The 25,875-nt window shown below is 38.2% G+C and overlaps 1 protein-coding gene and 1 long non-coding RNA gene across 2 annotated transcripts in view; one reads left to right on the forward strand and one right to left on the reverse strand.

Annotated features, from left to right (window-relative positions):
* The window catches only part of LOC142600977 (uncharacterized), a 523,379-nt gene that overhangs the window by 284,020 nt on the left and 213,484 nt on the right, over positions 1–25,875 (forward strand). The window lies entirely within an intron of this gene.
* Positions 1–25,875, reverse strand: part of REV3L (REV3 like, DNA directed polymerase zeta catalytic subunit) — a 125,012-nt gene that overhangs the window by 13,493 nt on the left and 85,644 nt on the right. Inside the window, exons 14-22 of the mRNA XM_075747903.1 lie at positions 24,833–25,815; positions 24,063–24,145; positions 22,843–22,968; positions 21,225–21,417; positions 18,725–18,836; positions 8,947–9,062; positions 5,163–5,281; positions 4,417–4,535; positions 3,264–3,405 (exon numbers count right to left, since the gene is read on the reverse strand). Coding sequence (XP_075604018.1) covers positions 3,264–3,405; positions 4,417–4,535; positions 5,163–5,281; positions 8,947–9,062; positions 18,725–18,836; positions 21,225–21,417; positions 22,843–22,968; positions 24,063–24,145; positions 24,833–25,815 — 1,993 coding nt within the window. The remainder of the gene's footprint in view (positions 1–3,263; positions 3,406–4,416; positions 4,536–5,162; positions 5,282–8,946; positions 9,063–18,724; positions 18,837–21,224; positions 21,418–22,842; positions 22,969–24,062; positions 24,146–24,832; positions 25,816–25,875) is intronic.

Genomic DNA, 25,875 nt, shown 5'->3' on the forward strand with positions numbered 1-25,875 from the left:
TTTTTATCTATGGAAAAAATAAACGTCCAGCTCAGGTTGAAGAAATAAACATCCAACAGGCTGCAACAATACGTATGGATGGCCATACTACAGTCAGTGAATGAGCATTTGCTAAACTCTATTTTTGTTAGACTTGCAGAAGTCTTTGTTTGAAGAAAACAAAGTCTAATATGCAGTTGATGACCATTTTCCATAGGAATCTGCACAGCAATATTATTTCAACATCTGGGAAAACAGAGAAATGACATGCGAGTTGTGTAAGCTGATAATTGTGCCTCCAAGCTTTTTTGACCATGAGAAGTAACTAGAATGTACTTGGCAGCAAGAGAACCAAGGAAAGAATCTAAGTCAGCTGCTTTGCAATGGGTATCATGCTTTCTCCCTGGTAACGCCGTAAGTAGTGCAGGAAGCATAAAATATCAAAAAGTTTAAGTACTTCCACCTTGTTCAAGAGATCACAAAATGTCATACGTGGAGGTAGCAACATGAGAAAAAAAACAGCCCTAGTTATTTATGTATTATTCAATGCTTTATTAAGGCTTTAAAAGCACTAATAGCCTGGTATTCACTGTGTCCATCCACAGTAAAAAACAGAACAGCTGAAAATTACATACATGGGTCGCAAAGGACTGAAAATCCCAAAATATCAAAGAACAATCCTATATAATCCTAAAATCCTGTGCTTTGTAAGCAACTAAATCACTATGCAAACGCCCTCTGCCTGACGCGCTACATATTCGATCATTGTACTGAATGGGTTAGGCATACTTTTTTTAACTCTGATGTTATAAATGAGCTTACAGAACCAACAGCTTTAATAAGACACTGCCACCTTACAAACAGGTTGGGGTTTGAAAGTTGCCTTGCACTAATCGCACACTAATTTGTGTCCAGTGATGAGACCAGATGTGTGATGAAGTGGTCAGGAACTGGATCTGGCAAGAGCTAGGGTGTTTTTTTCCTAGTTTTCAGCAAGTTCTTCAATCATCTGACTAATAATCTATATGCCTATGACCATCTCCTGTTAGATTTGTTTAGTCTTTTATGGAAGGGACCTCAAAGATCATCTAGTTCCAACCCCCCTGCTGTGGGCAGGGACACCCTCCACTAGACCACGTTGCCCAAAGCCTCATCCAACCTGGCCTTAAACACTTCCAGGGATGGGGCCTCCACAACCTCTCTGGGCAACCTGTTCCAGTGCCTCACCACCCTCACAGTAAAGAATTTCTTTCTAACACCTAATCTAAACTGACCCTCCTTCAGCTTGAACCCATTACCCCTTGTCCTGTCACTACACTCCCTGATAAACAGTCCCTCTCCAGCTTTCCTGTAGGCCCCTTCAGAAACTGGTAAGCCGCAATTAGATCTCCCCGGAGCCTTCTTTTCTCCAGGCTGAACAACCCCAACTCTCTCAGCCTGTCCTCATAGGAGAGGTGCTCCAGCCCTCCGATCGGCTTCGTGACCCTCCTCTGGACTCCCTCCAACAGCTCCATGTCTGTCTTGAACTGGGGACCCCAGAGCTGGACGCAGTACTCCAGGTGGGGTCTCACAAGAGCGGAGTAGAGGGGCAGGATCACCTCCCTCGACCTGCTGGTCATTAAGCTATTCAAGATAGCTTAATAAAATAAAAAATAATCACCTTTAAAAAAGGTCTTGTAAAACTTAATAGGTACAAAAATATGGAAAAAATAATTTAAAATATCTGAAATCTATTCTTAGTACTATTTCATTACAACATCTTTTTCAGCTAAGGAGAAAAAGAGTGTCTTCATAAATGTACTCATGATTCTTCTGAGTAAAAAAAAAATAATTATTTGAGGTGACTGGGAATTGTTGCAACTGCCATTTTTGTCATATAGAAAGCTTCAATGCAAACAAAACATACGTGCACAGAAGGGAAGAGAAAAGAACAGTCAGGATTGAAAATGTAGCATGTTTCTGTTGCTCACTCCCACTCGCAGCCATTTGAGAAAATGACAGGCGGAACAGTCTTTGCGGGCTGCAATCATAACAGTTTAAGCGTATCTACATTGGCAGTATGCCAGTCCTACCCTCCTTGTCCCTAACTCTGTGTTTCTCTTCCCTTGCTCTAACAGCAGTACTTTTCTGATAACATGGTAAACCAGATCAGGAGCTAAGCTGGCAAATACCTATTGAATGCCACCATGGTTCTGCTGCCAGTGCAGGCTGCCCCCAAAATATAGGGCCAGTACCAGCAAGACTGACAAGAACCTGCACTGGGTCATGAGATGATACAGGCAACTCCAGTCAAAGTAAAAATGGTGTCAACATTTTTAAATTGGGTTGAATTGTTAAGGAACCGCAGCTTCTGGCACTCCCGTTTCTGGCTGACTTAAGCCAATGCTGGTCTGCTTAGGACATTAGTTTTTAAGATGTCTTTTTGTCCACAGAAGTTGGGAAAGTAATCAATCCTGGTCAGCTCAGCTAAATGTCTATTAAAACAGAAAGCAGAAACATGGTAGGAAAGAAGAATTATGGTAGGAAAGAAGATGACAATAGAAGAGCAGACACACGTGAGAGAGAGTAGTCTGTCATTTCAGGTGCTGTTCATGGCTCATGTGAAGCCACGGAAACAGTCTCGTTACTCTAGTCACTCAGAACCTGGGCAAGGAAAGCCTTTGGTATTACTGGAGGCTGCTGGGGTTTCAAAGGAAGAGTAGTGTAAATCTCACTCTGTCCTGCTCCCTTTTCTCTCTGATGCTAGTATCAAAATAACAGAACCACACATCTTGCATGACACATACTCCGAATAAAGCCAGAGCCCTTTTTGTCTTATCACTGAATCTCACCCAGAGGTCTACTTGACAGGAAATGTCACTTAGAACATATTCAATGCAGTTTTGTCTGCCCTGGAAGAAAATAATCTCATCTTTCTAAAACATGCTCAATTATATTTCTTAATGTTTTAAAAAAGCATTCATTTTCAGACTCATCTAAGCGTGAAAAATACCAACTCAGAAGGAAAACTTAGTGCTCCCAAAGTCAGTAGAAGAGACTCGCTGGTGTGATCACATTTGGGGCACTCTATTTTTAACAGCTATTTTTAACCTCTGAGACTAACCATTCAATGCATTATTACTGCTTTTGAATTGCCTTCCTTTACGTTTCAATTTCATGTTATGCAAACTAGTCTTCTGTGACCTTAGGAAAACACATATACTGACTGAAAAGATACTGAAGAACTAAAACATTCTCTAAAGACTATTTTCCTTTCGTGAAGTATAAGGAAAACTATCTCTTACCTGGGAGCCTCTTGTTAATACATGTAAGAACTGAATGCCAAAAAGTCTCGCCATTTCACTTGTTCTGTCAATCAAATCCAGTTTGTCTAACAACTGGAGATTCCCACGGACCCGGGTAACATAATGATCAACCATTTTCCACCTGTGGATGGAAGGTGAATGCCTCATTATAAACAAATCAGGAGACTGCTGATCTTTCTACTAAGAAAAATGTATTTTTATGATAGCTTGTTACAAACCAGCAAATAATTTTTTTCCTGGGACATTTTCATTTGGCTCTTCAAAAATGTGTCGCACATAAACATACAATTACGCATTCTAAAGATACACACAGAATGTGTTACAGCAAACTACTGTTAAGGCATATCTCAACGACATACTATATCCTGTTTTCCTTACTGCCCTAAAGGATTACTGAAACAGAAACTCAAGTTTCTCTTCATCTGTTTACATAGTTTTTTTAACTGAGTGGACTTTTGTGGAAACATCCTTCTGTATTAAGAATACCTGTCTCAGTTGAACATAAATTTATAATTTCAGCACTAAACCAAGTTTCCACCTAGTGAAAAAGTATTTAACTTTTCCAGAAATTATATATGTGTCACAAATGACATTCACATCAGTACTCAATTTTATGAATTGTTCATATCACACAACACCAAATCACTCCAAGGAAGAGTGATGCTTAGTGTGATATGTGTCATATTAAGGTATTTTTAAGCAGCTATAGTTACTGTCTTAACATCTTGCACAGTTCTGTACTATATTTAAGCCTAGCTTGGTTGACATGCACTGTGAAGTAAAACAGAAACCTGACAGTTCATTAAATGTCCTTCTGATGAATAGTATATACAAAATAAAGACATTAGAGAACTTCAAAATAGTACGTCTGTTGAAACTGTAACTGAAAAATTGTTTTGTTTTTGTGTACTTTAAACAGAAAAATACACAAAAATGAAATATTGAGGGTACAACTGCACAACAGAACACACCAGAACAGCAGAGCAAATAATCTCATGTTGCTGCATATAGAATGTTCTAGTACCTAAGCTAAATCGATTACTTCTTCCTATGCTGACTTTATCTTATACCTATCCAATGTTATGAATGTGGTCTTAAAAAGAATAAACAAAATGCATTAACAGATTGTTACCTGTAGACATCTGCCTTATTATCAAACCAATCAGACAGCACTCGGAAAGTAAATAAAGGAAAACGTTGATGAAGAACATGAAAGCCCACGTTTTCAAAAGTGTAATTCATTAGATTCACCTAGAAAAACAGAGGGCGTGATAACACACATAATGTCTTTCATAGTCAAAGAAATCTTTACTTTTAAAAAACTGTAACAACTAATTTATTAACTTTTTATTAGTATTCTTTGTGGAAAAGGTAAACATTTATATTTAGAAGTCCCTAGCTATTTACAAGTTAGGAAAGAATGTCTCTCATCAATTGAAAAGAATATGAGGACTTAAGTAGATCACAAAGATCAGGTCTGAATTTGGTCAGAACAAGATTTGTAAAGAACCATTTGAGTATTAAAAGTAAGGTCATAAACTGAGTAAAATGAGTAAATCTGACAGCTTAAAATAAGTTCAAGTATTTAATTTAGTAAAAGCACCGTAATAGACAAATTGCTCAAATAGGTAAGTTGTTCTCAAAACCCACAAAGAAGTGAAAAGGAGTATTATTAAGAAACACTGCTGAAAGATAAAGGCTTCAGTATTTTACATTTTACTGATATGCAGAACCCATTTTCACAAAGTGGCAGATAGGTCTATTTGCAAAGGTGTACAAATAAAGAACAAAAAGTTATGTAAGTTACATGAAATTTTCAAAGTCTACAATAATTAAAAGAACAGTATGTCAAATACATGACTCTTTTAAAAACTTTACCTCATTTCTCATCATTCTCCAAATATTTAAGATAATTCGCCCAACAATATTTATTTCACTCATTGTATCTGATCCATATTCATCCAGCTCAGCCGCAAATCTGTTCTCTTTCTTTTCATCTAAAGACATTAAAAAGAGAATACATTTAGACAAGTTATAGGACAGTCAACACCAGATCAAGCTATCCCTCTTCCAATTTGAGCTCTCTAGAAAATAAGAATTCCTAAAGACTGATTGCACAAGATTGTTTATTTACCGGTCTTCCACAAAAACTCTAAATAAAACTCCTCCAGGTTTTTCTGCTCTTGCACATCCCTCCGAAGGTAACTCTTACTTCAGTTTCACTGAAATGGTGTCCATGGCAATATATTCTCCATAGTGAATACACTGGCTAAGCAATACTGAATGTTACTTAAGAGCTAGCTTCACGTGCATTAGTGCACAACATTAAAAATAAAAAAAAAAAAGCAAGCTGATTTTTGCCCTAAAGAGTTTATAACTTAAGGCTTTACTTGTAATGACCTTACACAGTTGGAACCAGATCACGGGAGAGAAAACTCAGCGCCTTTAATACAGTAAAAGCAAACCCACTACAGTGGGAGCAGGTAGACATGAGTTCTGGATAGCACAAACGGAGAGAGAAGGAAATAGGAAGGAACAAATGCAGAGGCAGAAGTAGCACTCTGAAACTTTGTGTAAGTACAAGAGAGAGATCCTCTTTTGCCATCCTTGGGTTTTTTCATGCTTTGAAATACTACAACACAAGAGAGGACAGTCTTTTTGGTATATGTTTCTTGAAACTGTCTTTTTTTCCTGTCAACCTAGGGCTATAGTTTTGGTATTCTTTCCTGAGTTTACACAAGTGTCTTTTAAAATGTACAACACAGTTTAAAATTCAATATGAAAACACACTGTATTATTTGATCTTCTAGTCTTGTTCCTTCTTATTAGTTTAACAGAAGAGAAAGCACTTTGAGGCAATTACCCCACAATTCTAAACCCATACCCATTTTTCAACTATTGGTTGTGTGCTCTGCCACTACTCATTTATTAGATAGCCCTGTACAGTACCCTACTAATAAAAAGCAGAACATTTTGGACAGAGCGTATAGGAGTGTGGATACACAATGCTTTGCAGTAACAATTGGAACTAAGCAACCAGTTCCTTAGCCAGCCACGAAGCACATTTTCCCTTGAAGACAGAAGTAAAAATTGCCTGAAATTCTGCAGAACTGCTGTAAATCAACATAATACAGACTAACTTTGTATGTTGATCTTTCAAATGTGTATCATATCAATAAAAACATGGATAAGAAAACCAATTTGTCATTTACTGACCTTATCAATAAATCACAGGCCCTTGACAAAATTTAGCAAACTTTTCATACACTTTATCAAAATGCATACCATCTTTTTAACCTCTTTATTGTTTCAGATTTTTAAGGAGGAAAAATATCAATTTCTCTTTTCATGTTTAGATGGAAAAACCCACAAGCAGCAACAGTTTTTCTTCTGCTTTTCTTCATTTCCCCATGCTGGATCTCCTGCAAAGTGAGGAACTTATACAGACACACCCCCCCCGCTGTTTTTTTTAATTGGAAGCAGAAACTATCAGTTGGTTCTACTTTCCACAGTGTCATCCTAGTTCTCTTCTGACTTACTTAGGAGATTCCCTACGTTTCTTAAGTTCGCTTCCTGTCTTGCTGGCAAAGACAGGCAACTAAGTATACTGCGGTCACAAGAGAACCACTGCCCTGTGTGTGATGAGCATTGCAAAATTACAAAACCCTGTAGTACTCTACAACTAGTGGGGGGGATATGTCATCAGAACCATGTAAGCCTCTTTGGAAACTAAGTTATTAAGAAGCAGAACTGGACATTCTTCCTACCTTTCAAGTGTGCGAGATGAAATAAAAAGAAGTCTCCTCTCGTACTCTATCACCCACTCCCTAACTTGGAGCTGCGATGCAAAGGATGAAATGGGAGGCCACAGTGCACACACAAAAAATGCCACTACGCACAGGCACAGTACTCACTTCTCTTGTGGTGTGTCCTAATGACTTATGAATAGTTCACTTGTAAATGGCAGAGGCAGCACCAGACTCAGCCAATAAAGCAAAACCAGAGAGAAGTCCAGCTTCCTTTTTAAGTTGAACCCACAGGAAAGGGAAGGAAAAAGTACCTTCCATCCTTATTTCAATAGGAGGAAAGAAGAGCATACGGCTTGAAGGAGCACTTCCTGTTCTGAAAATATAGCATGTGAAGAAGGGAGGGAAATATGAAGCACAGGGGTTGGAAAAGCAAGAGGAACATAGGTGGGTTCAAAACCATGGACAAGGAGGCCATAAAGCAACAGAGAACACAACACTTGTATGTTTATGGTCATGCATGCAAGCTCACACCTATGGCGTGACATTTTTGGGAGGAGCTCATCAGTGTGAACATTTCCTTATCTTTCTCCTGCAGTTCAGTCAAAAAAGAGTAATTACTTACCTTACAATAACACTAATTCTTAGAAACATTGTAAGTGTTACGTATTCCACTTCTGGGTGTGCATCTACCACCTGGCACAAGAATATCTGTACTATGAATACCAGTGTTGTGGAGATCGTGCCTATGACCTGCATGCCCACTTGAACTTTATGTCCAAAGATGTTAAGGGCTACAACCCTGTTTTCCTTCACCACAACTGAGCCCATGCTGTGTGGGACTTCATAGTTGTAGGTAAAGAAGCTCGGCTGTGAAATACATAGGGACATCATCATTAAGAACCACACAGTTCCCAGAGAAGTAACCTTTCTTCTTTGAGGAACTCTTCATGTGTATCCCAATTCCAGTAACTTAAACAGCTTATGTCATGAAGACGGGTAATACTGAGAGCTTTGCTGATTTAACTGTTGATTCTGCATCCACCCCAGTGCAGACATAGCTGTCCTCCAAGACAAGGGCTGTGACTCAGCCTTTGAGAACAAAAGCAGAGACACAGTAGTTACCTGTCCCAAACTGAAGAGATTGTTCAGCCATACTTCTATAGTGAGCAGTAAACCTGTGCGATCTTTGGAGGTTTAAGAAGCCTTTGACTGCAACACTTACCATTATTCTTTTAGCTGTTCACTAACTGCATTCTTCAGAATGATAGCTTCTATTGATTGGCTAAGTATAGATGCTAGGCTTACCACTCTCCTGGATAACCTTCCCCGTGTTTTCAAGAAAAAAACCCAAACAGATCTTTCTCTGAATGTTGGAGGAAAGCATCAGCGCTTGGGCCAGTAAAATTTGCCAACAGTACAAGAAGGGCTATTTAAAGCAAGGATTTTATTACATAGCTGCTGACCAGGACGAGTGCTGCTCAGGAGCATCTTTACGCCCTCATATCCCAGCCAGAGAAACTGCGAATAATGATTATGGTAGGTACCCTGAATGACATATACATGTGACTGAAACCAAGGAGAAGCAAGAGCAGGTTTGGTAGCAGAAGAATGTCCAAGAAGTGAAAACTTAACACACCTGACTCCTGAAAATGAGTCTAGGTTCACGGATACCCAACATACCCAGAAGTGGAATACACAAGGAATTTAAAAATTCAGAAAACCCTGAAAACCAGAATCTCATTGGTATTTCAATTTTGTGTGTGTGTGTGTGATTATACGTATAACAACACAACAGCAACAACAACAAAAAGAGGAGCATCTGAAGAAATACTCTGCATTTATTTTTTTAATTTATTCATAGATTTCAACTTGTTTCTATTGGAACTGAACTGAAACCCTATAGAGTATCTTACCTGGCACACGAGAAATCATATGGCATAAATCAACGTTCAGTGCAGCAGCCCTCTGTAAGAGATAACCCCAGGAATGCATCTGGACTTCATAGCCTAACAAAATGTCTGGATCATATCTAGAGAGGTGGGGGAAAAAGGAAAATGAGCTTCATATTATGTAAGAAAATATTTTCCATAAACAGAGTATAATCAGGATTTCATTCTAATCATATCAAGTTTAAAAAAGAAGCAGGCACAATGGGTTTCTATGAAAGCAGCATCTGGACTAGAAGACAATATTTAAAACAGACAATCACTTCGGATTTTCAGTAACATTCAACTGAAAAAAAATTTTAGAAAGAGTATTTTCATAGAGAAAGCATTATTTTACATAGTTATATTATTTCAGACTAAAAATGAAGAACAAAATCTAGGTCTAATCGTGTTTTATTGATGGAATCAGGCTGTATTGAGCATAAACTGAAACCTAGCGCCTAGCACAAGACAGACGTGCAATGAAATACAGTCCTGTCCCCAAACTTTGTTGTACTATTTTCCTTTATGAAATAGAACAGAATTTGCTACTAGGCTACATGAATGTTTTACAAGTAACAATGTATCACACACACTGCAGTGTCGTTTATAATAACCAGAGGACACTTCTGATCCTAAATGGTGACTATTGGGAAAGTTACAATTCACAGTTGAGTGAGAGCTGTCAAAACTGAAACATGGAGAAAAGCAGCCATATCTACCAGTTTCATTTAAATACCTCTTCCTTTAGGATAACCTTCTTTCTATAAGATACACAAGAATAACTCATTTTATGCTGTATCTCATGCCAGGTGGAAAATTTGACTGGCTCAGGTATGACAAAAAGGCAGAATTGTCTTCTGACACAGTCACCGCCCATCTTCCAATCAGGCTCAGAGAAGAGTTGACTAGGTGGCTTCAAAGTCAAAGCACAGGCAGGAGATAGCTCAGAGGAGCCTGTATCGCGTGCATTATGAGTAGGCACTATTCAAACCAGAAGTCATGATCATGAAGAATGCTTTTCTTGGGCTGGGCAGAAAGAGACTGGCCAAAGTAACATCAGATATCTGTTATGTTTATTGCAAAAAAAAAAAAAAAAAAAAGAAAGGAAGCTTCACTGGGAAGAATAGTTGCTTCTTTCAGTGCAGATCAGTCAAGGGGTTTTGAGTTCCAGCAGGCAGCATTCAATAGAATTGAACAACAAAAGGGCAGCTGTCAGGAGGTAGAAGACTGGACAACAGGCTGAGGGTCCTGTATCACAGTCTATGCCCAGCCCCACCAACAGGACACAGGCTTGTAGACCTTAGTTGATGGGAGAAGTATCATATCATAGAATGGTTTGCATTGGAAGGGACCTCAAAGATCACCTAGTTCCACACTCCCTTCCATGGGCAGGGACGCCCTCCACTAGACCAGGTTGCCCAAAGCCCCATCCAGCCTGGCTTTGAACATTTCCAGGGAGGGGGCATCCACAGCTTCTCTGGGCAACTTGTTCCAGTGCCTCACCACCCTCACAGTAAAGAATTTCTTTCTAACATCTAATCTAAATCTACCCTCCTTCAGCTTAAGGCTGTTACCCCTTGTCCTGTCACTACATGCCCTTGTAAACAGTCCCTCTCCAGCTTTCTTGTAGGTCCCTTTCAGGTACTGGAAGGTATAAGGACTCCTTGGAGCCTTCTTTTCTCCAGGCTGAACAACTCCAACTCTCTTAGCCTGTCTTCACAGGAGAGGTGCTCCAGCCCTTTGATCGTCTTTGTGGCCCTCCTCTGGACTCCTTCCAATAGGTCCCTGTCCTCCTTATGTTGGGGACCCCAGAGCTGGATGCAGTACTCCAGGTGGGGTCTCACAAGAGCAGAGTGCGGGGAGTCACATCCCTCAACCTGCTGGTCACACTTCTTTTGATGCAACCCAGGACACAGTTGGCTTTCTGGGCTGCAAGCGCACATTACCAGGTCATGTTGAGCTTCTCATCCACCAACACCCCCAAGTCCTTCTCCTCAGGGCTGCTTTCAATCCATTCCTCGCCCAGTCTATAGTTGTGCTTGGGATTGCACCGACCCACGTGCAGGACCTTGCACGTGGCCTTGCTGAACTTCATGCGGTTCGCACGGGCCCACCTCTCAAGATCCCTCAGATGGAATCCCTTCCCTCCAGTGTGTTGACAGGGGCCACGGCTTATGAACAGGAGCTCTGTACTTTTGTATCCTTAAACACATCGAAAAATGCCAATATTTCCTGACTGTTGGATATAGAAGAATACCCTTTCCCTGAATCTGAAGTTAAAGTTGTATCACAGACATTACAAATGAAGCTTCGGTCTTTATTGTGAAAGTGTCTTCCTAGCTTATGTGTTCCAGCCAAAGGTAGATGACAGCTTACTTTGAAGTAACTAACTACTCTGAGAACAGCTCCAGAAAAGAGCTTCTCCACACTTCTACCATGGACACTAACTTTTTGTGAAAAAATAAAGGGAAAAGTATTTGAATCTTCTTACTTAGCATGGCTATCTCTTCATTACAATTTGGGCTTTTGCACCAGCCAGCAAAAGTTGCAAAAAACCTCTTTTACTACCTACTTCTACCTGCGAAGGAATGGTTTTGATACAATTTGTGACTAAAGCCAAAGATTCTAAAGTAAGTTTTTGATTTCTAGCATTCTAGAGAAAGTAAAAGAACTAGCAATTTACGTTTTGGGTGAATTCTGCTATTTGCTGTTAATGTCGAATGATTCTTGGGTTTGGAGACAGGAAATGATCATCAGGAGTGGAAATAGTAAATTTACTCATTTTAGAAGCCTATTCTACCAGTAGTACAAACCTAAAGCTACATGGAACAATTTATGGACAAATTGTGAAGCAAGCCTGCAGTTCCTTCCAGCAGCAGAATCAGTGTCAAAAAGAGTTATGACCACTTGCTGCTCTGCACAACATACAATGATTGCCAATTGAGGTTCCAAAATTATGAATAGCTCCATCTAAGCTTTGAAATAAAAAGGAATTATGTAATGGTTTATACAGTCATAGAATAAATGTTTAAAAAATTAACAGATTTTCACATTAATTCTTGCAGCTAAACTATCCTGGTCCTAGCATATTGCAAAACAATACTGATTACTTAAAATGAAGGAAAATCTTACAAAAGTAGTAATTTACATTCATATTTGAAAACTGTTTTCACATAATTCAAAATGGAAAACACTTGTAGATTTTATGCAATGCAAGACATTATGCAGATGGATGCCATGATAGACGCAAACATGAATGAGAAACTTGTAAAGAACTGCTTAGGTAATACGTAAAACGGTAGTCACTATGTCAGGAATTTGCTTGCTCTTTTAAGCCTGTTCTGAACAGAAACAAGTATACTGTTTGGAAGCAGCAAGTTGCCACAACTATGTTCGCAGCTACCACTTGTGATGAAGGACAGTTGCTTTGGGTTCTTCCTTGCCCAAGTAGTGCATTGCCTCCCTCACTTCCTACTTAAGCAAATTTTAGTGGGCTATTACATTACTACTGCAAATGCCCCTATTTGTATTGCAACTGAATACAACATTTCATCATTTATTGAGTTAATCTTACTATTCTCTTTTAAGCTAACGAATAAAATGACCTCTGTAAACCATCTGCATACAATCTCAAGAACTGTTTCTCTAGTACCCTTCAGATGGGAAGATGTTTTATAGGACGAGACATAAACCCACTTAACTAATGATGTTTTCAGATATATGCATTTTCTTATATAAATAAATTGCATCCAACTTAAATATTACATATTTTAACACAATTTTATATAAATTCACATGTAGATTGGAAAGTTTATCACTCAAAAGATTAAAAAAACCCCAGAGTGCTAGTTTTGAACTCAGTCTTGCTTGTACAGGCCATTAGGGATTGCCTGTAATGGCACATTATACACATTCACAATGTATATGCACAAAGGAATATAATTAGTACTAACAAATTTATGGATGCTTAGGGATTTCCTTAACTTTACAATCAAAATAATTTTTGGTTAAGTGCATCTCTGAATTATCTTTGAAGGAAAAAACAAAGTTAAGACTATATTCAAGTAGAACTCCTTTCTACTGAACACTACTTGGGACCCCAAACTCCGGCACTACAGCGTGCATAAGGTCTACCTTATGCAACAGGTTTAACAGACCTATCAGATTTCTTGCACCTAACATGAGGTGCTGCTGTTTCTTGCTTCTTATTTCCTTGCTGATCAACTCTGTCTCAATTTATGCAGCAGAAGTGCCCTCTCCTGCAGCCCAATCCCAACTGGACCAGTGTGTCATTTGTTGAAATCTCCTGTGGTATTCTTTTTGCTACTAGAGAAGAGGAGATGCCTGGAGCTAAAAGATGACATTATTCCAAATAGGAAAAAGAACATGTAAACCCAAGGTTTAGCTGATGTGAGCTCAAGTGAACTCTCTCTCTCCCGCCCCTTTTCATGTGCTACCACAAAGATGACAGGCTGTACACAAGCTAAGGAGGACAAGTTTTAGATTTTTTCATCCTCTCAACCTCACAATTTTTAGAGCCTACTATCCAGTTGGTCTTCATCATCAGTTTAAGCTGTTTTATTAAAAGAAATTGTAATGAGACCAGCTTTTACACCTGCAAGAAACTAGTAAGCTGTAATACTGATACTTGAAAGCTGCTGGCTAGGACTAACACAACAGGAATAAGAGGTGTGCCTGCCAACATAGTGCTCTTTTGTTAAAAGGATGGGCACTGATACTGCTTTGCATGCTGTTACCAGTCTCTCTGCAAAGATGAAAAGCAGCATTTATACTGGCAGGATTTAAAGACGACAGCATTAGCATTCAACTCATACATGCTGCAGAGAGAAGAAATGCAATTATTTTCCTTTCTAGCTAAGTCATATGTGCTGTTATGCCATCTCTTCCTCTTTCTCATTTGATAATTCTGTGAATGAATATTACAGCCCCCAGTTATGCCTTCCCTTCTATTATGTGTCTAGTTTTCCTGACTGCTATTTTTCTTCCAGCTAAAATTAAGAGAAAAAGGAGGAAAAAAATTAGGCCAGACCTATGATACAGACAAAACCAGTAACTGTGCATGGCAGCAGAATACTTGGTGCCACTCAAATACATAACTGAAATATATGAAAACATTCTTCCAGTTTTGCTTTGGACAATAAAAAAATCCATAAAGTTGATACAGGACATTAAGTAAAGATTTCTGCAGGTTACCACCACAGAAGATGATACTGGCCTGGGAAAAGAAGGTTAAATTAACACATCTCTATTCAAAAAAAACCAAATATAATGCATTGTATCCAATAGAAAAAATTGATTAGCATCATACTTTACAAGAAAAACATTCACACGAAATACTTAAATGTTAAGTATTAACAACTAATTAATTTACAAACGTTTTATCGCCAAAATCTTTAAGAAAAATCTTACAACTTTAGACTCTGTTTTTATACTTTTATCAGAAACTATTGCCATGGGGACAAAGAGCCATGGGTGGCTGGTGAGTCTCAGTCTCGAGTGGCAGTGAATCTACTACTTTTTTTTCAAGCCCTCCCTGTTTCCACATTCTCTGTGTGTGACAGAGATCAGGACTGTGCATTACCACATGAATTCTCCAAATTTTGCTCCTCTCGTGCCTGCAGGACCAGCCTTCTTCTGCTATCTGGTAGCATCTGCACTTACAGAAGTGTGGCACAATTTGCCTTAAAAGTGAAGGAGAGGCCCAGACATTTAATTTCTCTTTCATGGGAATCCACTGCTCCATCAGGCTTGGACATCTCTACTTTTCCTGCATTTTTTAAATCTCCAAGACAAACATTCTTGTAGCATTCCCTTCTTCCTCCTCAAACAGCCAGCTTTCCTGAGTTTTGTACTGACTGGTTTATGAAGCTATGTGAATGTGTTTATGTCTGAATCTAAAGGCAGAAAAAAAGAATAGAGGTGGTTCTGTTTTACTTTTTCAAGCACACAGCTTCCTCCAATTTTTCTCCCAACTCACTGCAGCTGACACCTTATGATAAAGACAGTGTCTGTTGAAGAAGACTGTTCAGGCAGCACGACAAAATTCTTTAGAACAGCAACATAGGTACAGGCTCCATTCCGAGAAAAAAAATAAAGAATTTCCCCTATGACAACTCCAAAGAGCTTACAACTTGGCTCTCTGTGCGTGTAGATCATCCACACTGGCTGCACAGGATGGGAAGGAGGTTGTTTCTCAGCTGCTTTATGCCAGTTTTGAGCTGAAGTCCTTTTTTTTTTTTTTGTTTACAGCCAGAGGACAGCTTACCAAAGAAGGGAAAATTGGACCTGTGTAAGTGAAGCTTCCTCTCAAACTCTAAGATGGTTGTCAGGGTACCAAGAACCACTTTAATTATGCTTTTCTTTGTTGCAAATCCATGTTTATTCTTCCCTGCCTCCTCCAAACTCACCTCTATGGCTCTTCCTTTCAAACTGTTCCCTGCCTCTCAACCCTCAAGCAGCTCAGTATTTCAATACCTTTAAGAATTAAAGAGAACTCTCAAATTCCCTTTACAATGATGGGCTTTCTTTTAGCTGTCTCTACATAGATTTTGGTACTCACACTTGTAAGTACTCCCATTTCACAGCTGAGTCATTCTCAGTAATAACCTCCTAGAAATAAAGGTGCTTATTCCCTTCAATATTTGGGCAAATCTGCTAGTTTTCAGCAAGGATGAAATCAAGATCACAAATCCAGAGAAACAACCAAGTCTTCTTCTTGAGGTCTACAGACCTCAAGATGATTTATTTTCAATTGCCAACTGCCCTGAGTTCATCAGAGACAACATCTGTTCATTCCACAGAGGAACATTTAACCTGGAATTTACTTTATGGAGGTCTAGGTGGAAACACACGTTAATCTTACTGTGGCCATTCAGATCTAGTGCATGCTGAACAACTTCACTGCGAAGGTGTAACTGAATCCAACTTCAGCTCATGAACTCCAGTGAACTTTCCGCAGTAATACTGATCTTCAGTGAACATGTAACAGAGTAACTTGAACTCTGCTATAAAAAGTTAGATTTGGGAAACACTCTTCAGTGACAAAAGGCTAGTGGTGCAACCCAAGAATCAAACACCAGCAAGCATTAAAACCTTGCTAATTTATTACTCTTTGCTTCAGCAACTGTGTTCCTCAATATCAACCAGCACATTATAAAGACTATTTGCGTAGATACTCTGTGTCATTTGTTTGAAGACAAAACACTTGCAGATTCCTGACCGAAAAAGAGACTGATGAGCTAAGAGTATTGCAGGAAGTGATGCATTTCCCAGGAATCACCTTTCCTTCATCTGTGTGCTGGGAACAGTGGCCAAGAATTCTCTACTGTGCTCTTCCAGAGTTTACGTCTATTGACAAGAAGTGACAGAATCAACCATTTCTTATTTTCAATAACCAGAATAGAATAAAACCAAAAGGCCTAAACAGAGAAGTAGAAGGCTGGAATTTGAAACAAATGAGTATGTTCCACAATTTCACATATATGAAATAAGAGCAAGAATTAAGCCAACCACTAAGGAAATGACTAGAAATGGGAACAAGAATTCTTCAACTGGACTGCATAAGACAATTCCTCCCACAGCTGAGGTACCCTCTGTTCAGTGCACCAACAAGTTGATAAAGTCTGCTCCTGGTATTGACAATTAAGATTGAACAGATATTCTGTCATTCACTGTGTCAGGAATCTGGAATTTCACTCTTCCACCCTTCCCTCCAACAGCCAAAGAGGCCAAGAACCATGAACCAAAAGCAAGCTGCAGGCATGCTGGGCATGCTATTTGGTTACAAGAACCTACTATCCTCTAGCCTGATGCATACATCAGTATATAAGATACTGATATGGTCTTCTGGTCACAAACTACGGTGATTTTGAGTCTTGCTCCATGAACCCCAAGTGGTAATGATTCTGAAACATGGCTTGATTGTTTTCTTTCTCCAACCTATCAGATGTACTATTAAGTGCATCTACCAGAACAACTAGAGTACCTAGTTTGTGCTGGAAAAAATAACACTAAAAACAGCAACAGAAGACTGTTTAAAAAAAAATTCCTGATGCTGAAAGTTTTCATTAAAAGCTGCTTGCTTGTTCACTTCCCATTGAGGAAGATTTTTGTAGTCCACTACTTTTTAATCAAGTAGTTTTACCATACTTTTTCCTTCAGTTAAAGCTACTCTGGGCTGACACTTGTTTTGTGCTTAAGAAATATAAAAAATTTACTCCAACGAAATCTCTTATTCTGTTTTGCCTCGGCTACAGAAAATAAAGGGGGGGAAAGAGCTGCAAACTGTAGATGTGGTCCAAGTTTTAAAAACATATTTGTTGAGAGTTTAGCAGAAGTCTGATTCCTTAGGTGATATTGCATAAAAGGGGGAGGAAAGTAGACTAAGATGACAACAGCAGTCTGCCTCTCCATTAATAAATCAAATCTTTTATCTTCCAGGAATACAAGTTAACTAACTTAATCTTCAAAGACAAAGTTGGTTGAGTCAAAAAAGGCATGCTAGCACAGTGTTGAAAGAGAAGATCTCTTAAGAAGAGATTTCTCAGTCAGCAACTTGGTGATTGGTACATTCCATCTTGAAGTACTACAGAAATTGCATGCTTTTTTCATTCCATAATGCCTTCAATATGTACAGATGTAGACTTCTTCTGTTCTTCAGCAAAAAATATATATTCTAACTGCTGAGTTCTCTCTCCCACACTCTTTTGTGTACTGTCACATTTTAAACCTCCACACAACTGGTGGAGAATTCTTCATTTATTGGCAGCTTCTCATTCTCAGTAATTTTCCTAAGTTTGATGGAGCACTAGATTTCCAAGAAAGAGAAAAAAAAAATTATGTTCCTTACCTGAATTTTGTCTTCTCTGAACAGGGATCTGCTGCTCTGTCAGGACCCACCCTGTGTTGGTTGCATTCAGCAACTCTTTTAGTATTCTGGCTTCATGGGGTTGGTCACTGTCTTTCTCATCAGAGGTTTTCTGGTTGGAGAGAGAAAGAATTGCAAATGTACTCTGCCTACTACACATTTTTTTCTTGTGCCTCTATTCCAGCAGGGTGACTCATAGTTTAAATCTGTTTATTTTTCCTTGCAATTTTACAGCTTTGCACCTCTGTCAGTAGGGCCTGGAGAGACGTCTGTGGTTCCACCTACTCACCAGCTGAGAGGGCTACCAAGCAGGCTTCCCAGCCTTGGTGGAGATGGGGAAAACCAGCAGTTTTCCAAGTCTGATGGAGCAGGGGATTTCCATTCAGAGAAGACAAAACTAATGAAAGAAACTGATTTTTCAACTACTACTTATTTTAATCTGTCCATAGCACTTTCAGTATCATGTAGATTTTTTTCTGTCTGGCCTCAGAGTCCCTAGAAAAATTCTTCCCATCTAAGGGATTTTCTATAGCTTTCAGCACTGTTAATATCTGCTATTCTGAGAGTTTCAGAGAGATGTGTAATGAATTCTGAGATTAACAGGAAAGGTTGTTTGTTAAAGAGGATTACTTATATGGCTGATTAGTTTCAAGGCTCATCTGCTTAGGAGGATCTGAATGTTCTTGCTGTCAGAGAAAAGGAAAAGCAAAAAGTATTTTTATTTGAAAGACCACCATGCTTGTCCACTCTAGAAATAAGCCTTTGAGGGAAACAACAACAACAAAAATCAGTATTTGAGAGACTGGAAAGGGTTGAAGGAACTAAATCTGCTGTACCAAGCCTGAAAAATAAAAGCAGAACGTACAGATATGCTACCTTTTTACAATATTCACTACTTCCTGGAAAAGAGTTCTTTCATCAGTAGCGTAACTGACTTCTAGTCCTGTAACTCCAGATCTTGTGAGCAAGGGGGCTTGGTCTCTGCTCCCTAGAAAATAAAGTAAAAAAAAAAAATTACAATTTAGAAGGAATTCCATTACTTCAGTCAACTATACTGCTTTAGAATAAAACATACAACTGAAAAGAAGTATGGAATACAACCTATTTTTATCTTAAACACCAATTATTATCATAATTAATTCCATGGACTTATTTTGTTCCTCTTGTGTGGAAAAGTTTGTTCTTTTCATTGTGTAAAATTCTACCATAGTGGTAATCTTGCACAAATTCTCAGACATCAATAAATTTGATTCAAGAGAAATGTCATCATTTTACATGTACAAGAGTGCAGCTATTAGAAATTTTTTTTCGAATAAAAAATATTAAAGGACTATATGATGGCTCACACTGTTTTCATGCAAAATATGTTTTTTAATTGCTAGCTTAGAGTAGTGCTTTGCAAAATGCTTTGAAGAATGAAAACGCTACATAACTATACTATAAAGTTCTTTTTTCAGTACACTTAAACACTGCTAAGTTACTAACAGAAAAACACGAGCAACTGCTCACTTAGTGCACATTAAGAGTATCTACATTGATTATGTGTGAATAATAGCTAAATTTGTATGCATGCAGGAACTCAGCATTTGCCTTCTGTATAAAAAACCCTCTTTAAACGATATGCAACACATACTCTGTCTTTTCATTTTCTCTATACAACAGATAGTAATATCTCTGATTAAGCCAACAATCCAGAGTTTTTAAAAGGCATTCTACTTAGATACATTCTTAAGATCTTGAGAATTAAAAAAGTGTGCTTTCAGAAATAAATGAGCACTGTAACTTACAAAGCACTAATAATACAAAAAGGGGAAAAATATCTGTGTATCAATGTCAAGTCACTCCACAGAGTACTCAAAAAGTTCTAACCAAGAAAATACTGACAGCACACATCAATTAAAGCAAGGAATGTCACAATAACATTTAAACACATCATTTTACTTCACTAACAAAACCAGATCAGAACCTTAGGTTTTTCAAAATATTATTGGACCTCTTTACAGAGAGCTTTTCTTGATAATTTATCAGTGGCACACACATAGGGAGCCATAGTATCTATACTGTGGAAAATCTCACTTAGTAAGGTAATGGAGATATTTTTTTAAAGATAGTAACAAGCATATAATACCAGAATAAACTTCACTGAGAGTAAGAACAACTTAGCTTAACATGATATAATATCTACAATGCTTTGAAATATATACTGGTAAAAGAAGGAGCTGTTGCCTTAATGCTAAATTTATTTTTGGTAGGTTTTTGTCCACACTTAAATTTTAGACAGTATTTTGTGGTTTAATACACATTCACAATGCCAAAGAAACCCTGAAAGAAAGAGGACTTTTGGTTGGTTGGTTGGGTTTTTTTACTAGCCTAAACCAGTGGTACTCAACCTTTAACAGCTGGAGAGCCACTTCTTTATTAAATGGATTTGTAGAGCACCATAAGAATCAAGTATCAACAGTGCGATTTTTTTTTTTTTCTCCCATCATGACACTTCAATGTGTGATGATGCTACCTCAACATCATCACATATTGATACATCACGACATGACACATCAGCATCCTCTCTCCCAGCAGTATTCTGTCTTCAAACCCCTCTGGCTGCTAGGAAGGAGTGGGGTGGAGGGGTGGAAGGGGCAAAAGGGCAAGTTTTTCCCCATTCTGCCCCACGGCTGCTGGGTGGGAGGTGATCTCTACTCTTACCTGTGGGGGGATCCCAGCAGCTCCTTTTCTTTCCCCCTATGGGAGGGGGAACTTCAGCGACTCCCACACTGCTGGTCCATTTGCTCAGTGCTCCCCGCGCTGCCTGATAGAGTGGAGCGCCGATCAGACGCCTACATTGCGAGAGCCGCCTGTAGGGCCATGAAGAGCCACATCCGGCTCTAGAGCCACAGGTTGAGTATCACTGGTCTAAACAAAGCCAAAAAGGTACAATAGAATAAGGGCCCCTGTTTAGATCCTAAAAGGATCAGATAAAACCACAAAAATAACCCTTAAGTAAAATATAAAACATACTGTCTTGCTTTTAACATTTTCTATTTGTAGCTATCCAGCAACTTGAGTAGGAAACTAAAGGCAGGTTTTCCTCTTTATACTTTTAGAACACTGCACGAGCTTGTCCACAAGTACGCAAAGAGAGATATTTTGCACGTGCGTATGTTATTTGTGGTTTACAGCCCATGCAATAGTTCTTTGGAAGATATAAGCAGGAAAACTCTCTCTATGTTTAATATGGCCATTCATCTAACAGTCAACAAGACAAAATTAAATGAGCTAAATAGTAATATAGATACTCGATTATATTTTGCTTGCTACTGTTTGATTACTATGAAATAAGCATTTTTGTAAAATACATTAAGAAAAAAGAAATAGGAACCTTGGCTTGAGAGTGTCCTGTCTCTATCAATCACTATAGCACCAATGATTTCTTTTTTATCAGTATGTGGCAGTGCTGTGTCTGATGAGATGCAATAGAATAAAGCACAGATCGGATCAAACTCTGGGTCTGGTTCCAAATCTCGTCTGGTTCGAGCATGTAACTCCATACTGATGAGGGTAAGATGTTGGACCTACCAACAAATAAATACAGTAAGTTAGTATGTTTCAGAGCTTTCTTCAAACATGCATCTCTGGATCTGGATACAAAAACCATTATCTTACAAAAAAGATTAATCACTTAATACATTTTTATACTCAATTATTAAAATTCAATATTTGTTTCTGAGTATTATCTTTTACCAAAAGCAGAAAAGACAAACAAACAGAAATGCTCAACTTCAACAACTGTAAATTCCTGTGATGTTTTCAAACAGCTTTGCATATTGAGCTGAATTAAGCTTCCGGACAAATGAAGAACAAAAAAAATCACTCTTGGTCTTTATTTTCCTTTACCTCCCCCACCTAAGATGTGCAAACAAGCACAAAGACTAAGTCACTTACAGGAAGATATGGAGAATACCTAACTTTCCCTTCACTTGCATTAATGAACTTCCACATCATGTCACTATGGCCTTCTTTAGAATGGTTTGCATTAAGAAAACGTTAATCCCTATATATTGTAGTTTTGACCCTATAATAAATACTGCAGTATTTAATACTGTTTCAACACTATGTTATTGGTCTGTTGTCACTCTGTTGTCTTGCATAATATAGTTGATAATGTGGACTAATGGGCAAATTGGAGGGATTATAAATTACAAATATTTCTGAGTATGTAAGCTGCCCTGAGGGCAGCCTGACTTCCTCTAGATTTGCATCCTAAATCACTATGGCCCTCACAAAAATGAAATTTTACTATCAAGCTCTATCTCCATTTCCTACAAAAGCATTAGTTTCTTGTGGCTTCTCTTATGTCATTTACCCAGGGCATGAAACTTCTATCTCCCCATCTCATCTGTAAATTGGTCAACAGCTAATTCCAAGCCACAGATGTGGTGACGGTCTGGGAGCACACACATGCTAGCTGGCCAGTTAGCAGCCAAACACAGCAGTGCTGCATTCACATTGCATCCCTTTCTCCAGCACCAGTTTTCATCTCTCTTTCCACATCAACCACTGATCTACATGAAATATGTAGAAACACTCTGAGACATGCATCATTTTGTTACATGTGGTAGAAACTGGCCAACAGGTTCAGAAGGTAACATGTAGAGATATTGGGAGGGCCTGATTGAATGATGCCAGATGCTTGTTTCTCAAGGAAACAATCCATGACAGTTAGGGTCAACTATCTTTACCAGTAATGTTTTTATACAAAACTTACTGTTTTTTCCTTCTGATCTTTCCCTTATTTTTATTTTTTAAAGGAAGGTTTACCACCTTCTCAACAAAAATACTGTGAAATTTAGTTCAATACTATTAAATAACGGCACTTGGAGATCAAGGTGAAACTAGTAGAGCAACTACTCAAAGCTGCAGCTATAACCCACTGGTTAATTTTAATTCAGGTAGGGACCAAAGAGGAAAATATTTTTAAACATGTAACAGTAAGTTACCTCATGTAAAGATTTTGCTTCCTGCAGGTTCTCCACACTGACTTTAAAACCATATGTGTTATTTAAAGATGGTCCTTCAATCTGAGAAGTGTCTTTCTTTGGAGCACCGAGGGCAGCAAATTGATTCTTAGGGGGAAGAAAAAAAAAGCACAGTATAATATTGAAAAAAATACAGGTTGTTAAATTCATATGCAATATTAAATACAAGTTTATCAATGAAAATGCAAATGCTACACCACAATTACTAAAACAAAAAAAAACAAACCCCAAAAAGCCTTTTCACTATCTCCTCATGTCATTTTTCAACAGGGAAACAACATTTTTCTCTTTCTGCCTTTAAGGAATAATTTTAACAAAACCCCATAGTAAAGCAAGAGGCAGTTTGAAAAACTTAAGAAAAAAACCCAAAACCAACCCAAATCCCCCCCAAAACCCACACATACTGGCTTTCTTAGAAGCCTGAGGACAGAGGAACCAGCAAATCTCTAATCTCTCTTAAGCAACAATTCATTAAATTCTCTGTTTCAGTCACCACTTTATAAGGCACAGAATCGAGAGTACTTAAGTACCCACTTGAACTGGATGAATACCAGTATAATTGAGAACAAAAGAAAAGACTGTTGGGTCATTTCCATAATGCACCTAGACCACTTGTTCCCTTTCCAACATGGGGAGCAGAAACACAGCTTAGGGAAAACACCTGAGTCTGGTCATTTTGTGATCCATTCCTTTTCTACTCTGTCAGCACACCAGTGCCATTCACTGCCTACGCTGTTTTCAGAAAGTGCTTAGAACACTGTCCTAAAACTAATATACGCACAGGTGCACATACACATTTTGCGTGTGTAAGTGTATCTATATATATATACACATGCATATATATTAAAAAATGGGAAATAGAACTTAAAAAGGATGTTGTAACTGAAAGAGCAAAAAAACACCCTTACATGGTGTCTCTTTAGTGTTTCATTAGCATCTCACTACCCTAAAACATAGAACATATTCTCAATATCCAGCTTTTTCTTCCCCCAGAAACTAAAATGATTTCTTCTTCCTAACTTTGAGCATACACTGATTCTACAGCAATTGCACCGTACCATTTTAAATGTATTTTCAAGATCTTAACAGCAAAAAAAAAAAAAACCCACAGAAGGAGGAGAATGGAAATGTGTTTGTGTGGCATAAGAAAAATACACCTGTACATAAAAATCTTAATTTACCTTCATTTGTGTGGTTAGAAGCACTCTTCGAAGACCATCAGCATTATTTCCCCTTTTGTGGCTTAGTTTCTGGGCTTTGGGTTCTGTAAACATATAGGAGTGCAAAACTGCTTAGTCTAAATAATATTGTCTAGACATTAAACAACACACTGGGAACAACCAGAGGCATGTGGTTAACATTATAAACAAATATGATATACATTATAAATATACAATATATGTTATTATATATTATGTAATATACAATATAGATAATATAAGGTAATATGTATGATTTTATATATATATAAACAAACACAACTTTATTCTCTGTCCAATCCAAAGCACAACTATTACAATTTGGTATTTATGAACATTTAGGAATGTATAGTACAAGGTCAGCAAGTTGCCAAACCTCATGTCATTATCATCTTGAACGTTACAATGTTATTCACAATCTACACTGAGACTATGTTTGGAAAAACAGAAGCAATATAAGCAACAAGATTGCAAAATCCCCAAAATAAGCCATGCTTATTAAGTTTTTAACCTGCGCTTCAGAATTCAGATACTACGGACCATCAGGAAGCAAACGGGTGTTCTGCTTCTAGACTTTTTTTATAATTCAGCAGTTACTTTAACAATAATGCACAGGCCTTTTCCTTTCCCAAACTAGTTTAAAATATATTTTTGTGGAGATATAATTATTTGCTTGTTATGTCAAAAGAAATATAACATATTCAGAATTTTTTTTTTTTTTGTGTATCACTGGAATAATTTAATGGATTTACCTGTGCATAAAGGAGTAAACCCAAGAACTTCAGGTACTCCATCTTGATTTTTTCTCTGCACAATGGGCGTACTATGTAGGCAAAGGGATTCAGAATTTCCAGGATCTTCATTAATTGGAAATGGAGATGTGTCAAAGGATGTCCTAACATCCTCTTGGGTGGATTGAGAGTTTTGTGCACTTTCAACAGGTACTACATCATTTCCTTCCACAGGAGACAAAATAATATCCTGACTTTTCCACTCTGTGTCTTCTAAATTGGTCTGTTTGGGATCTGGAGATGCTACTTGCTGCCAAGGAGGAAGAACTGGAGAATCTGGTGAACTGTAATTGACATAATAATCTTCTTCCTCCTCCTCCTTCTCATGTTCTAGTGTTGAAGTAGTAAGTGTTTTGCTTTCAGATGGAGTTTTGTTAGACTCTATGTCATTTTTAGCGTTTATAGAAGTTCCTATAGTGATTATAGACTTATCACAGGTTTCCCTGGTTTGTGTTTTTGTAGTTTCTGCCACAGAAATGGAAGAATTCTTTGTAGGCACAATAGGTCTTTCATCTTCCAGGCTAGATAAATTTAAATCTTTAGTTGCTTTTATTACTTCTACAGATTTCTCTTCAGACAATACTGCAGAGCTGAAGTTCTCAGCTGCCTTTTCCGGCTCAGCAGGATGATTCTTAGGCAATTTCTTGAAATGTTCATACTCTTCTTTGGCATGAAGCCATATCTGAACTTGCTGTTGGCTTGGAGCACACTTGCATGGCATTATTACTATTTTTTTGTCTTCACTAGTTTTATGGCTATTACTTTCTCTTTTATTAACAGTAGAGTGACCATAACGGGGAGGAGATCCTGGTCTAGGACTTTCTGTCATTGCTGAAAAAGCAGTCTTCCAGAGTCGTAGACCTTCTAATGAGAAATCCCCCTCAAACTCAAGCAGGTCATTTGGAAGTCTGGTTTCCACTGTAAGAAGCCGTCCTCCAATCTCCCTGTGAAGAAAATAGTTTGAATTAGTGCTTTACTCTAAACTGCATTGCAGGCAGTCCTCA

This window comes from Balearica regulorum, chromosome 3 (assembly GCF_011004875.1).
Source record: "Balearica regulorum gibbericeps isolate bBalReg1 chromosome 3, bBalReg1.pri, whole genome shotgun sequence".
Classification (NCBI taxonomy): domain Eukaryota; kingdom Metazoa; phylum Chordata; class Aves; order Gruiformes; family Gruidae; genus Balearica; species Balearica regulorum.